Source organism: Mytilinidion resinicola, assembly GCF_010093595.1.
Source record: "Mytilinidion resinicola strain CBS 304.34 unplaced genomic scaffold BDZ99scaffold_7, whole genome shotgun sequence".
NCBI lineage: Eukaryota > Fungi > Ascomycota > Dothideomycetes > Mytilinidiales > Mytilinidiaceae > Mytilinidion > Mytilinidion resinicola.
This window is the reverse complement of record NW_022985443.1, coordinates 448406-462365: the sequence shown is the minus strand read 5'-3', so window position 1 is coordinate 462365 and position 13960 is coordinate 448406. Positions and strand designations below refer to the sequence as shown.

Sequence of the window (13960 nt, the reverse complement as noted above, 5' to 3'; positions counted from 1 at the left end):
GCTGTCGTGCCTCCCGCGTGGTTTCAGGAACACGCGAGCAGTCACGGCACGCTTGGCGAGAACGGCGCAGTTTGTCCCGAGCTTTCAGAGCTATCGCTAGAGGTCGGGTCAAGACTCGGTTGAATTCGTAGGTGCACACGTCTCCAGCATGTCGGACCACGCGTCTTAAGCCTCTTCGCGGTCCAGATTCACAAACAAAATAGTCTTCACTACGCAGAAGAAGAAGAAACCTTCGCTCGGCGGTTTTGTCTTGAAAAGCTGTAGCTTTGCGCTCCAAGATTATTATTTCCGGTCTCCTGAAGTGGACGGCCCCGGAGAACCACTCCTCAGATGCCCCTAGCTCCTCAGTGCCTCGCGTCTATCGTACAGGAATTCGATAATGCTAGAATCCCAACTCCTCCATGCGGAATCTCAGCTCCAAGACCGCAATGCCCCCGACTGAATGAAACGAGTCCAGCAGAATCAACGTGTGTGGATGCATTTTCAGGGTCGCAAAGATGCCGCGCAATGTAGCTGCTCGCGCGAAAGGCTAAAACGAAGGAAAAGTTTCATACAGGAAGAGAAGGGAAAAATTGGGCGCAAATAGACAAGGCTTGTGTAATGAGATCCTGGTTCTCGCCCACACAAGCAACCCGCTTGGTTTTAGTTGACCTTTTCTGTGCGCCTTTACGGCTTTTTATCTCGCGAAGACTTTGACGACGCCATCGCCGCCTGCCGAAACGACGAGTCGTCCGTCTTGGCTCCAGACGACGCTGCAAACTCCTTCTCCGCGCATGATCCGGTGACTGGTGATCTCCTGGGTGCATATACGCTTCTCCAGGGACCAGAATCGAATAGACGCATCGTGACCAGCTGACACTGCCTCTCGGCCATCTTTGCTGAGAGAAAGGGAGGAGATCGACGAAGGGTGAGCAAGCATGCTATAAGTACATTGACCTGTAATGATTGGCGTCAGTCAAGCCAGGAGCAATCGATGGTAGCTTGTACTTACCGCTGTTGGCATCGAAGAACCTGATGAACTGATCTTCGTGCCCTGTGATCACAACACCTTCGACGCCACCGCCGCCGGTTGACCCGGTAGCCCCGTGGATGACACTCTCGTCCTCGGAAGCCCCGCGGCCAGAGTCCAGACTCATTGTGCCATCCAGCCCAACAGATGTAGCAACGACGGCGTTCACGCCTGTCGACGGCGTTCCGTCGTATGTTTCGCTGCTCGCCATGCCTATTATCTCCTCTCCCGTGCGCGTATCAAATATGAGAATCGAACAATCGTTGTATGACACAACAAACGTTTCCCCGGTCAAAGATAGCGGGCTGATACATGTTGGTGATGCGTACGTTGCCCGCTCGATGGTGTGGACTAGCATGTAATGGAATGGAGTGGCGGTAGCCACGCTGGGTTGTGGTGAGGACGGATAGTTTGATCCAGATGTGACTGAATGTCTGCGACTTCCGCCTACGCCACGTCTCGACCCTGTTTGCGGTGACACAAGCTGAGGCGGGGCGCTCACCGCCCAGATCTTGATCGTTCCATCAGCTGAGCCGGATGCGAGCAGTATACGATCAGGGCCACCGTAGTTGCTGCAATCCGCACCGAACACAGAGGCACACGTAGCGGGGAGCACGCATACAGTCCAAACGGCATCTGTGTGGCCTTCGAGTGTGGCTTTGGGATCCACCCTCCCGCGTTCCCAAACCCTCACTGTAGCGTCTTGGCCTCCGGAGAAAATCCATCCATCGCCCGATACCCTGCCTCCGGTGGAGAAGGTAGCGGATGCGGGACAAGCGGCAAGAGATGTAACAGCGCCGTCATGACCTCTGTGGGAGAAGTAGCTTTGGATATCCAAGTCGTTATTCATTCCGTGCTGGGTCAAGTAGCTTGCAGGTATGATCCATCTTTTAATCATGCCGTCATCTCCAGCAGTGCAGATCTCGGGCTCGGAAGGACTACCTCCTCCAGTGAAGATTACAGATCGTACAACGTCGAGGTGGCCCCGCAATGCGAATTTCACTTTGAACGTCGGAGGGTCTGACCTGGTTCCGAGAGCGCCTTCCCGAGTGTCGTGTCCTTCACTCCGACGTCGAGACATTGAGGCAGCACCAGAACTCTTTCTTCGGTGCGAATGAGGACCACCGCGGGGTGGAGATTTGGCCGGGATACTGTTGGCACTGGGAAATGCGTCTGTGTCCGGCCTCCTTGGTGGCGGCAGGTCTGGGGGATTTTCAGGTGGGTTTATTGTCTCCTCAAAGTTCCAAGCCTCAGGGTCATCGACCGCTGTAGGAGCGCCACGTGCTGCCGACACATCCTCCTCGCGGTTTGTCAAAGGATTGCCGAAGCTGTCATAGCTGTGTGTAACCTTTTCCACCTGTTCGTCAGGGATTGAAGTGAAATTCTGGTTGCCTTGCGATTGCTGCGTCTGCGATGCCAATGATTCCAACGGCAGTCCAGAGTGCTGAATAAGCGACTGCTGCCCGGACGGTTCTCTTGTCATGAACGCAGCTTGTTGAGGGGGCTGGGACGAATGGGTTAAGTTCGGAAGATCGGATACGGAGGGAACGGGTGGAGGCTGGTGGTTGGGCATAGAATTAAGGCCCATGGGGTTTATGTGCTGCTGAGATTTCTGGCGGTGCTGAAGATACATCTCTTCCATAGAGGTATCGCCCTGAGAATTCTGAAAAGCCTGTAAGCCTCCTTGTGGCGCAGGAGGGTGAGCCGGAGGCGTGAGCAAGTATGTGATTTCCTCGACACATTTCTTGAGGTATAGTTGTGATTTCTCCCGCTGGCCTTCCTTATCGCCTTCTGACTGATCGGGATCGGTATCGAGGAGGGAGTTGTGATGTTTGTTGAGCGCTGTTATTCAACATAAGTCAGCAAAATGTAGATAGCAGCAAACAAGTCCAGAGAATAGATGTCCCACGCTTGATAGAGTTTGTCACGTTCTTGGAGTCAGGGTCCATACCAGACTTACCCTTCAGGTCCTTCTTAACTTCCGGTGCTGTCGCGTTCTCTCCCGCTGCAGCAGCCTTCTTCGCGCGCTCATTCTTCAATGCCTGTTCCAGCATTCGAATCTGTTTATTGAGGGACTCATTCATCTTTTTTGCGCTGCGAACCTCTCCCTCCTGCTTGGCAATTTTGGCCTTCATCTCAGCCCGCTCGATGTCCCAAGCATTCCGCGCCCGTTCATGATTATGCCATTCCAGCTGGAGAAAGCGCATCACACCTAGACGATGTAGATATTAGCGAAATGCTCAGAATAGCTGCGACAACATATAGGCCTTAAATGAGATGCCCTTTGCCGTGGGAGGCTTACCCTGAAGCGTGTACTCTGTGCCGGCGGGTCCATTGCTGTCTCCTCCTTGGGCAGCGCCTCCAGCGCTCATGGCCGAGGGCGACTGCCACGCCATCAACGGCCTTCTCTTCGAATGCCCTAAATTCTAAGCGTTGAGGCGTAAAGGACATGCGGCGACTTCTAGGTGCGGCGCGGGATGCTGGCCGAGACGCAGAGCTCGGATATGTCCAAGGGGCGTCGCGATCAGGCGCGAGGTCGAGGCGAGAACGTGAGAGACAGGACGGGGAGCGACGTGAGGAGCGACGGGTATGTGCGCAGGATTAGAGAGACAATTAGGCCCGTCGCGCGACAGCTGGGCGTGGTGTTCCAAAGGTTGACTCTGCAGCTGTCCACGGGTGTCGAGAGGTGGTCTTGGCCCAAGTCGCTGGCCAAAGCGCCTGCAGGGTTCTGATTGGCGAGGCTGTCGTTGCGTGTGTGAAGCGTGAATAGAGTCGCGCTTGGAGGAGACGTCGAGTATTACGGATTTAAGTTGTCCGGCCGGAGGTTAGAGCTGAGACACTGCGGCTATGCTATTCTGCCTTTTTGTTTGGCGATGTTCCCGCCGTGTCAATGCGTATCTGCACCAGCGCTCATAGTCCCAGCCAAGTCTTCTGCTGCAGCATGGCACAGTTGCCGATACGCTAAGTAGCCGCTGGGGCTGCCGTCTGCTCAGGTACCAAGCGTATCTTGGTCGAAAAAGTTATATATAAACGGACGAGCGTCGCCTACTGCTCAGGTGACCTGAAATGGAGTATTTCTATCAACAGAGCTACTTCTTCGCAACTCAGATACCACAGAGAGCTCAGCAATCGTCTACGTTGTCGTTGGGCTGCAATGAAGTACAGGAAGCAATATCTGCCCATAGGAACCACTGATTGGGCTCTATCTTTTCCACTGTGTTTTTAGACAAGCAGTTCCAGGTCGATGTTGCATTATTGCGGACAAAACCGTTAGTGCAAAGATTGCAATTGTTACTGCAAGTGTCTAGAGCCAAGCAGTATATAGACTGGATAGTGGAGATGCCAACGTTGAGCACAATGGCAACTAGATGCATGTTCAACTCTGGGGGTCTTGGCCATCCGAATTTAGGTAAAAGTGCCCGAATATGGCTAGTTCATCGAATCCTGAGATGCTGGCTGTATTCAGCAGGCTGTGTAGTTGTTAAGAAGCTTGATTATCTAGATAGATGAGGTTCTGTTCGAAGGTGCAGGTCGACGACGATTGGGTGAACGATAATCCTCCGGTTGCCGAGCTGGGTCGGCAGATGGACCAAGTGTGCAGTCTTGACGACCGCCCATCAACTACAGAAATCGATATTCGAGGCCGCAACTTTCAAGCGGCATACATGTCAACACCTAGAAGCAGGCCATAGACCCCCTTCAAAGGGCATGTGACCATCTTTTCGAGTATGCTATCCCCTTGGGAGGCTCGGTTGAGCAGTGCCTCCAACAGCATCGCTGGAGCTGCTGTGGGCATTTCTCCGCTTCGAATCAAACCAGCTTATGCTTCTTCTGTAAGTACTAGCTCAGGCAAGTGGTATTCTTCTCATCTGTCTATTCCAGCAGGACCGTTTCGTTGTTGTTGTCGTCCTCCAATTTCCTTGCATACCCTTTCGAGTACGATGCATCCGCTATGCCAAGAGACCACCAATTCAGCACAGCTTTGTAGCAGCCCATCGACGCTGGAAGACGCATTGGAAGATCCTCCTCAATCCGGAGTATAGGACAATAAGATACTTACGACAGCAAAAAATGGAGCATTAACATTCCCAAGGGAATTCAATCCTCTCAAGGGTCCCTGAGCGACATATCGGGTTGGTCAAGATGCGCCCATACTGGCGCTGTATGGTGCCAGGCAGGCCTATGGGTAATATTTACAGCTAGTAATATCCTTCGAATACTTCACAAGTCTCTATTAGTAAGTCTATGGGTTGGTCCAAAATCGTCCCTTTGCACGCCTGAGGCCGCCCAGCGAGTCCACAGACTAACATTAAGAATTCACTGACACGTCGCTAGATTCCAAAAATCATCAAAGCAGCCCGACCCGTGGCAAATACTGCTGGCGCCTAATCGCGGCTGCCCCATCCACAGACTCACCCAGGGCTGTCGTCACATGACCCTCGACTAGGAAATGTTGCACCAGCCGCCCTATAAACGATCGCAACCCAACGCGCGCTCAAATCTAAACACCTCCCACCTCCATTCCAACAACACCACCAGCCCCCCCACCAACAACCACCGCTGCAACACCCTGCAATCGCCTCCACGTCGGTCGCGTCCGCCCATTATTTCAGGAACCATTCTCCCGGATTAATAAATCCATCCACACCATCCACCATGCCCGGCGGAAAAGGTACGCGCCTGCCTCGAAGATCTCGCTGCACCCACCGAACCGCCTAAGCTAACGATCGCGCGCACCACAGGAAAGACAGGCGGCAAGACAGGCGGCAAGGGCGACGCCAACGCGAAGACATCCAAGTCGCACTCTGCCAAAGCCGGCCTGCAGGTACGTTCACCCCTCTGCACCCTTGATGACGCATACCACACACACACACACACAAAGGCCAACAAGCTGACAACCTCTCGCGCTTTTCCCACAGTTCCCCTGCGGCCGCATAAAGCGCCACCTGCGCACCATTACGCGCCAGAAGACGCGCATCGGCGCCAAGGCCTCCATCTACCTGACGGCCGTCCTTGAATACCTGACGGCCGAAGTGCTCGAGCTGGCCGGCAACGCGGCCAAGGACCTCAAGGTCAAGCGCATCACGCCGCGCCACCTGCAGCTCGCGATCCGCGGCGATGAGGAGCTCGACACGCTCATCCGCGCCACGATTGCCTTCGGCGGCGTCCTGCCCCACATCAACCGCGCGCTGCTGCTCAAGGTGGAGCAGAAGAAGAACAAGAAGGCCGGCGAGGTCTAGATACGTGTGGACCACCACTTGGGGCGAGCGGTCTGCGATAACGTGTGCCGGGGATGGATTGGGCATGAGCTAGATTGAGCGACGGCGAGGGGGGGCGGCCATCACAATAGTCGATATGTTTCCTTTGGATCGATACAGACAACACACGATACGGGCCACACGATGCACAACACAACTACGACAAACCCCCCCCCCCCCCCCCCCCGATAATCCACTCACCCGTGTGCTATATCTCCCCTCTATTCCCCCAACCGACTTTCATGCGATTCTCCGACTATCTTGCGAACCCAGCTTTCCCTTTTTCCCCTTTTATTTCCTTGTTTTCTCTCAATGGCGTGGATTGGTGTTCGGCTAGGCTAGGCTAGGTTTGACCATCTTGAAACTGGGAAAGGTGTGGGCAAAGGAATTTTCACACACCGAGGATGAGAGGAAACGGGCGCCGGGGGGGTAGGCAACTTGGGAGGCCCCTCTAGCCCTATCCTCTTTTGGGCCCGAACTATATGCTTCCGTGGTTTTCATCTTCTCTCTTTTTTGCAATTAGGTAGTGCGGATAGCGAGAAAAAAACGATAAATATCAGCAAAAAAACCCTTTTTGACGAAAGCTGTGCCTATGATTTGTGAGGGGCCAAGATGTGAGTGAGAAAACAGTTGCTCTCTCACTCTGGGGCTGGCAGACGAGTATGTTAGTAGGGCCCTTGTTATGTTCAAATCACGAAATCACGGACCGCATTCCAAAAAAGGACTCCAGTACCCATAAGTATCCATGAAAACCTACTACAATACAATCTCACGATAACGGAAAACCCCAACCCTTTCTCTCCTCTTCCCACCCCGTCTCACAATAAGAAGGGGTTCGATACAACCCCGTATTAAAGCCCATACCCACGTACTCCAACCCCAACCCCGCCACCCCAAAAATCACAAACTCGAAATTCAAAAAAAACCCCCAGAGAACAAAAAAGTCGGTGTGTATTAAAGCGGCGAATTACGGAGTATCCCCATCGAAAATTCTCAGCCTCAAGAAAGAATCAACACAATTGTAAAGAAGCAAAAAGCAGGCAACCAAAGTAATCAGAAAACGGGTACAAAAAAGGCCTCACAGGACGACGAACCAACTCAGTTCAGTTCCCTTCCCCCGTTTCAAAGTTGCCAGGAATCGAAGAGAACCGAGTTTTCATCCGGTGAGACGAAAGAAAAGAAAGACGAGACTATGCAAAACATTGGATGGGGGAGGGAGGATATAGACAGGATGTAATCGGTTCGTTGTCTCGTAGGTGGTTGCCCACACGAAAGCGGATATAAAGGGTTTCGGTTTTGGTTTTCATTTTCCTTGGAAGAAGCTGCCGTAAACGTACCAGGCGGCAGGTGCTGCCAAAAGAAGGGCGGGCCTGGATGTCTTTTTTCGCGCGAGCGAGCCAGCTGGGTTGGGCTGTATGCTTGGTATCTCGATGTTCGTTCCGGGTCGTGGTTGTCGTTATGCAAGAGTCGTCGTCGTCGTCGTCGCTTTGGCGGTTGTGTACGTAAAATGATGAAGGTAGATATGTTTGTTTTGGGTGAGAAAAAGGGTCGAAAAAAAAGCGAGAAGAATCAACAGTAGCAGTTACTCTCCTCAATAACGGAAAGCTAGAATAGGTCCAGCAGAAAATGCGAAAGAGAACAGAAAGCAGTACAAAGAGGGGAAACACTAGTGCAATATGCCGCCTAAAGAAAACAAATCCAATCAGTCCATCAGATGCTTTTCAGATACCCAAGTCAAAGATGCGAGAAGTTCTAGGGCTACGGACCCCTTATGATGTTATCTCTACCATCGTAGCGTCATTCTTCGTATACGTCGTGAGGGTTGATTCCACAGGCCAAACACCGCCGAGGCCGTTCATTTCATACTTTGGGTTCATGCATCTTTCTTCGTCTCAGACCCTGATAGCCTTCAGCATCTCTTCGTGAGCCTACTCGACAACAATTTCGACATTCGATTGCGATGAGAGCTCATCGCTGTTGCGGCCATGGTGGCCGTTCTGCCTGCCACGGGAGAATCCAGTGCCGCGTTCTAGACCGGGTCCTCGGGGTTGTCGCGACGGCAGTCCCTGGCTCCTGTCACGGCTTTGCTCATCGTAATTTGTGCTGAAAGACCGGTGACCCCCAATCGGGCCAGGGTTCTCTCGTTCTCGGTCCCAAGACATCATTCCGCGTAGACCTCGCGGGCTACCATTCTGACCGAACCCATTGCCGAGGTTCATAGTATTCAAGCCGTTCACCAAAAGACCCTCATCACGCTGGCTCATTGATGTAGCCGTAGGGGTGACGCTAGGATTCGTGGAAGAAAAGTACTCTCCCTCTCTCCTCGAGTGATGCACAGGAGGAAGGCTGGCTATTGAGGGCACTGGCGATGGCGTGTAGGATCGAAGATCCGCATACGACTTTGCGGCTCGAAGATTCGGGCCTGCAGTCAAGCCACCAGGAGAATCCGGAAATCCAAGAAACCCAGATCCTTGTCGGTTGAGGTTGCCATAGAATGACTCATGTGCTCTCACATCGCTAAAATCTGTGGTGGCAGCCCTGTTGAGGCCTCGGCGCGGTTGCTCATTCGGATGGCTGGTCGGCATTTGAGGCATGGGCGGGCTCATGTTCGGATCATCGCGAAGCTTGAAGATGTGAACCTGTCGCTGCTCACCACTGCCCTTGGAAAGATGTGCTAGTCCCAGCATATGGGCCAGGGTATGGACGATGCGGCGCTGGCTTGGTGCCAACGAGGGAGGGAAAGTCATGCTCTCGCGCTCGGCGGTCTCCTTGAACAACAAAAGTTGTGAGTAAAATTGCAGCACCTGGGCGTCGTTCATGTCTACGTCTACTTTTTATGTTAGTTTCCCCATGCAGACTAGCTTGCATAACTTACTGAGCTTCGATGCCTGCCCTGACACTGGCGAAGGCGACTGTGCGGGCACATGGGAGTTGAGAGAAGAGTAGGACTGCTGCGTCGTTAGACTTCCCGTCATGGGCTGATGCTGCTCAATGAGTTGGCCTCTACGTTCCCTCTTTTCTCGCTCAATCCTCTCCCGTTCCGCCAAGGGGAGCATCTTCTTGTATTCGACCCTCAACTTGCGCCCGTGGAGCTCGAAATGGTTCATAGTATCGATGACCTGGGCCGTCTCGTCGGCAGTCGTGAAGTTTGCAAAAGCAAGACCTCGGAATACCCCGTTATCGAAGTGGTAGTTGAACGCGTAAGGCAGCGGAAGTCGTAGATCGGTCATCAGCTGCACAAGCTGCTCCTTCTTGACGGCAAAGGGAATGTTCTTGATGACGATAGCCGTAGGGATCAACTCCTCGTCCATTTCGGGATTGTAGCTATCCTGTCGCAGGGATGGGCCTAGCCCGGAGTTGGGGTGTCCGGGCCCAAGGCCTGGAAGTGAGGAGAAGTTGGGAAGCGGCTGTGGTTGGTCCATCCAGGGCTACAGAAAAGGGTCAGCTTCATCGTCTAAGATAATTATAGACCAGCATGATGTGTCCTACCGTAGGCAGAGCACTCCGGCCCCGTGCCGGCTGCTTCATCCTGCTCGAGGCCCCGATGGTCGAGAGGGGGTTGTTTTGGTTGAACGCGCTGGCGTTCCATGCCTGGCTGCCCCCCATGTCGTAGCCGTACCCGCTGTGTATGGTAGCGTTGAGTCGGTCGTAATTTCGAGGCTGCGAATCGTAGCCTCGGGCGTGGTCCTCCGCAGTGTAGAGGCCGCCGGTGGGCAGCTGTCCGTAGGCGTCGAACTGGCGGGAGGGCTGGCGGTGCAGCGTGTTGGGCTGGTGGCGGTGTGAGCCCGGCGACCGCGATGAGCCCGTGTCATAGGCGGAGGAGTACATCGTGATGGTGGGAGTCGTCAGAGCGAAGAGAGGCCGTGGTCGTGAAGTCGGGACTCAGTTCATTTGCGCTCTGCAGCAAAGCAGAACGGCACAGGCGGGACGCAGCGTCCGTAGGCAGGTGTCGAGCAGCGAGCGGGCGAGCAAGTGCAGCTCGCAATGTCCAAGATATTCAGGGAGCGGGCGCTGCCAGACCTGGGGGATGTCGGGTCGTGGGAGGCGATGGGCGTGCAGGCGGCGGACGTGGCAGACAAAGTCGAGCTCTGGCCGGTGCTGGACAGGGTTCCGAGCTCCTTCCAAGGGCTCTGCTGGCGGGACGGGGGCAACGGGGGTGGTGTGCGAGGGACGCGCTTCAACGCCGCGAGGGTGTGGAAGGAGTGTGGAAGACGATGGAGCTGAGGCCGCGGAGTGAAAAAAGACGTTGGTGCTGCGAGGTTCCCAAGTGGGCCTGGTGCTGGCCGTGATGCGCTTCCCAACTCCACTGGAACGGCCGTGGACGGTGAGCAAGAGGCACAGGAGGCAGCGAGCGACACGCGGGAAATGCGAGGGGCGGCGCGAGATACAGCGTCGAGGCAGGTTCAGGCAGAGACCTGGCGTTTGTCGGGTTTCATCATGGGCGGTGCTCTCCTATACACGCTGGAGCAGCCCTGGGAGCTATTACTGCCGTCCCCTTTCCGCGCCTCTAGTCTCCAGCCCGTGCCACCTCCAGGATGGGCGCCATCTCGGTGCCCCTTGGCCCGCCAGCGCTGCTGTATTATTGGAATATTGGAATTCGACGGCCTAGCTGCACTCGACGCGACTGACAGCTGCGTACCCGTTGGACGCAGCCCGCCAGAGACAGCTACGAGACACCGCAAATGACACCTGCAGCAGCCCGCGACTCGGCCAGAGGCCCGCTCCTGCACCACGTTGGCCCGTTGGCGGGCACCCAAGATTGGATCAACTTGCTCGCGCTTCGAGAACAAAGGAATAAATCTCAGCGCAGCCGCGAGTCGATCGGGCATGGCGTCCAGCGTTGCTTTTTTGGCCGCCCGAATGGACCTGCACCGACGGCTGGGGCTGCCCCTTTGCCGTGGCGATCGCATCGTCGCCATCCGATGCTGCTGAGAGAGCAGACCGGCCTGTTGGCTCCTCGCAGGTCTCACTTCCACTACAGGCGGTGCAGCCTCATTTACCGGTACGAACCCTGGCATTGGGCGGGATTTCGCCGCGTGCTGAAGACGAAACGCCGCCGTCGTAATCTCTCATTCAATTTGATGACCTGCAGCTCTAGTCGCGGCGTGGTTGGTTTGCCTCCTCGAGGGAGTCTTCAATCTGCAATCCTCCTGCGCCCAAGAGTCGCCTGACGTCGAGATGTTTGCAGTACCTGGGTGGTACATGAGAGGTTCCTGTATATCTACTAGAGCGAGGTACTACACACGTACATGTACCTTACAGTGGCTATCCAGCAGGTGGTCTGTCGCCCCCTGTCATCACGTCCAATCTCAACCAGACATTTCCCTTGCTCATCAGGTGAACAGCTGGGCCTCTCCGCATGCCGTCCTGCACACCCATGCGCGCCATACATGCGATCACCAAGCAGACGCATCATTCCCGTCGGGACCGCCTCGAGATAACAAGCCCCGGCCGGGCTGCCAACCTCCACCAAAGCCGTCACGATGCCCCCCATTACATCCATCACATGCGCCGCATGTCTTGCCCGAGCGCGTTTTGCGTCCAGATCCTGCACCGCTTTACGGAGCGGGGAAGGCCGTGATCTGACAGTGTTGTACGGCAGCTTGAGGACGACCGTTTGGGCGTTGAGTGGCCAGCAGCCGTCATGTAGCCGCTGGAGTCTGCGAGAGGCTGCCCAAGCCCATCTGACTGGCCCGGGCCCGCGGGAGGAGCTCCAACAAATCCCAAGATCGCTAAACCGCAGGACGAGACGGTCTCGTGATATAGTGGAGGGTCGACATGGGCCTGACTGGACTCTTCGCCGCACATCTTCGACAGATTAGTTAAAAGGTGCAAGCCTCCCTGAAGAGACTGTGCCACAGCCGCTTCTGCTGCCGCGGTCCCCGACATCTAGACTGCCGTTTCGAGTATCACGATAATGTTTGCTGCAAGCGACGTCGTGATAGGGAAAGGAACGAGCCAGCCATCGGCGTGTCTACCCACGCCGGACTCGCTCCCCCCCTCACCGTCCGGAATCTACGAGCGACAGGGCGCCTGAAATACTGAGGTATCACAATGCGACCACCATGTGCGTGCCGCCATCGCTGCAGAGGGTCGAGTGCAGCAAGGCGGAATGGCTTTCAGTGGGAGACTTTTTTTGCAGCTTACCCTATTCACACAAAGTCCACCACCCTCGACCATTCCGAGTCGCCAATGCGTCTGAACTCAACACCCTCTCCGAAATACCCTGCATCGTTCCAAGCCACCATCGTCGGCCCGTCGTAGGGACCATGTTTCTCCCCGCCATCTCGAGCGTCAGACCATTTGTATTCCCACATCTTCGTATCTGTTGAGCCACTCTCCACAGCTGCACGAATCGGTTCTACCCAGTCGTCGCCAGTGTCCTTCTTGTACTGCCGAATCAGTTTCTCTCGCTCATCGTCGTATACGTCCGTCTGGCCCCGCGTCATTAGCTGGTCGGCAGCTCCTGTAATGGCTTCGACAGCCTCCCTGCGCTTCGTCTCTGCGGGGTCCTCGGCGGTTTTATCAGAGTCGAGATCCATGTCGTCCCCGTTCTTGCGTTTGTTCTTCTGCCACTTTGGTTTTTTCTTCTCCTTGGGCTTGCCCTTGCCAAGACGTTGTAGTGACTCCAAGACTGTCTCGCCCTTTTCCATGTGTGTAATCAGAGTAGATAGAACGTCGCTTGTCAAAACAGAATCGTCGGCCAGAGCTCGTTGCCGCCGCTCAGCTTCCCGCTTTTCATGTGCCTCTCGTGCCGACTTCAGGTCCTTCTTCGATATCCCGTCCAGCCATGTGTCGTGAACAGCATCGGGGTCCGCAGCTTTCCTAACGAAATTACCGCTCTCGTCGAATCGGCCTTCCTCGCCCTCGTTCTTCATGTTGAAAGCGTCCAGCTTCGGTGCATGTTTTTTCTTGCCCCCAGCCCCAATCTCCTCGTCCACATCGCTCCCAATTCGGTCCCGCTCCTCGTCGTCCCCGCTCTCGCTGCTGCTTTCGTCGTCCCGCTGCCGAGACTTGCCACTGAGTGAGAAGTCGGCAGAAACATGGCCTCCTGACTTGCTCTCGTCGACCTGGCCTTGTATCTCGTGTCCATCCAGGAATCTCACAGCTCTCTTCTTCAGCTTTCCTGCCTGGGCCGGGTCTGGGTCCTCTACGCCGTCCTTGTCATCTGCCCCGCCGAATATGTCTTCATCCGAGTCGTCCTCTTTTGCCTCCGCCTCCGCCTGGGCTTTTGCCTTGGCGCGCCCATCTGCACGAGTATCGAAATTCTCGGTGGAGCTGTCCGACTCGTAGCCGTCGATATTGACGGCATTGCGCTTTGTCCCCCCACTGCGTCCTATTTCGTCCAGCTCCAGTATGGCATCCTCTTCGGGGGCGTCTGGGGCGAGAGTGGAGGGATTGCGGTAGTCGAATCGAGCCTTCTTGGGCGAGTGGCCGTCGCCTTCGCCGTGGTGTGTTCGCGTGAACTGATCGCCGGCGCGTTTTGGCCGCGGTGCTGTGAACCCATTTTTACCTGCCATATTTGTCGTCCTGCGTAGTAATAGTGTCGTCTGCAGGTGTGCGCGTCAAACAATGCTGGAAGGTGAGGTGTGTGTGGAAAACAAGAGAAGGGTGTGAGCCACCACCGTTTGATGGAGCTGTAGTCCTAGCGTCTAGCGTCATCGCCGAAGGTTGCCTCCGATCAACCTGGGGA

At 55.2% G+C, this 13960-nt stretch overlaps 6 protein-coding genes across 6 annotated transcripts; 2 read left to right on the top strand and 4 right to left on the bottom strand.

Moving 5' to 3' along the window:
- Window positions 1–676: 676 nt before the first annotated feature.
- On the bottom strand, window positions 677–3381 carry BDZ99DRAFT_475028 (striatin Pro11; the record flags this gene model as incomplete). The annotated part of the gene is made up of 4 exons (XM_033721947.1): window positions 677–936; window positions 992–2851; window positions 2970–3221; window positions 3312–3381. 4 exons carry the CDS (start codon window positions 3379–3381, stop codon window positions 677–679), a joined length of 2442 nt encoding a protein of 813 aa, XP_033578434.1.
- A 634-nt stretch (window positions 3382–4015) lies between these two features.
- BDZ99DRAFT_276009 (uncharacterized protein) lies at window positions 4016–4438 on the bottom strand. Its single transcript, XM_033713944.1, has one exon. It carries the CDS (start codon window positions 4381–4383, stop codon window positions 4132–4134), a length of 252 nt encoding a protein of 83 aa, XP_033578433.1. The 5' UTR covers window positions 4384–4438; the 3' UTR covers window positions 4016–4131.
- A 918-nt stretch (window positions 4439–5356) lies between these two features.
- Window positions 5357–6454, top strand: BDZ99DRAFT_461534 (histone H2A.Z). Its single transcript, XM_033719637.1, has 3 exons — window positions 5357–5681; window positions 5752–5834; window positions 5929–6454. Exons 1-3 carry the CDS (start codon window positions 5666–5668, stop codon window positions 6247–6249), a joined length of 420 nt encoding a protein of 139 aa, XP_033578432.1. The 5' UTR covers window positions 5357–5665; the 3' UTR covers window positions 6250–6454.
- A 1741-nt stretch (window positions 6455–8195) lies between these two features.
- Window positions 8196–10095, bottom strand: BDZ99DRAFT_475026 (uncharacterized protein; the record flags this gene model as incomplete). The annotated part of the gene is made up of 3 exons (XM_033721946.1): window positions 8196–9094; window positions 9143–9695; window positions 9757–10095. 3 exons carry the CDS (start codon window positions 10093–10095, stop codon window positions 8196–8198), a joined length of 1791 nt encoding a protein of 596 aa, XP_033578431.1.
- Window positions 10096–10251: 156 nt separating this feature from the next.
- Window positions 10252–10953, top strand: BDZ99DRAFT_518738 (uncharacterized protein; the record flags this gene model as incomplete). The annotated part of the gene is made up of 2 exons (XM_033725329.1): window positions 10252–10469; window positions 10536–10953. The coding sequence occupies 2 exons, from the start codon at window positions 10252–10254 to the stop codon at window positions 10951–10953; spliced, it is 636 nt and encodes a 211-aa protein (XP_033578430.1).
- Window positions 10954–12287: 1334 nt separating this feature from the next.
- Window positions 12288–13872, bottom strand: BDZ99DRAFT_275963 (uncharacterized protein). Its single transcript, XM_033713943.1, has one exon. It carries the CDS (start codon window positions 13785–13787, stop codon window positions 12420–12422), a length of 1368 nt encoding a protein of 455 aa, XP_033578429.1. The 5' UTR covers window positions 13788–13872; the 3' UTR covers window positions 12288–12419.
- Between the last annotated feature and the right edge of the window lie 88 nt (window positions 13873–13960).

What these genes read in the sequence shown, in the direction of transcription:
- BDZ99DRAFT_276009 (XM_033713944.1), bottom strand. Translation starts at nt 4,383, where the DNA reads ATGCATCTAGTTGCCATTGTGCTCAACGTTGGCATCTCCACTATCCAG.
- BDZ99DRAFT_275963 (XM_033713943.1), bottom strand. Translation starts at nt 13,787, where the DNA reads ATGGCAGGTAAAAATGGGTTCACAGCACCGCGGCCAAAACGCGCCGGC.
- BDZ99DRAFT_461534 (XM_033719637.1), top strand. An exon ending in CTGCCAAAGCCGGCCTGCAG is followed by an intron (nt 5,835 to 5,928) that starts GTACGTTCACCC and finishes CTTTTCCCACAG; the next exon opens with TTCCCCTGCGGCCGCATAAA.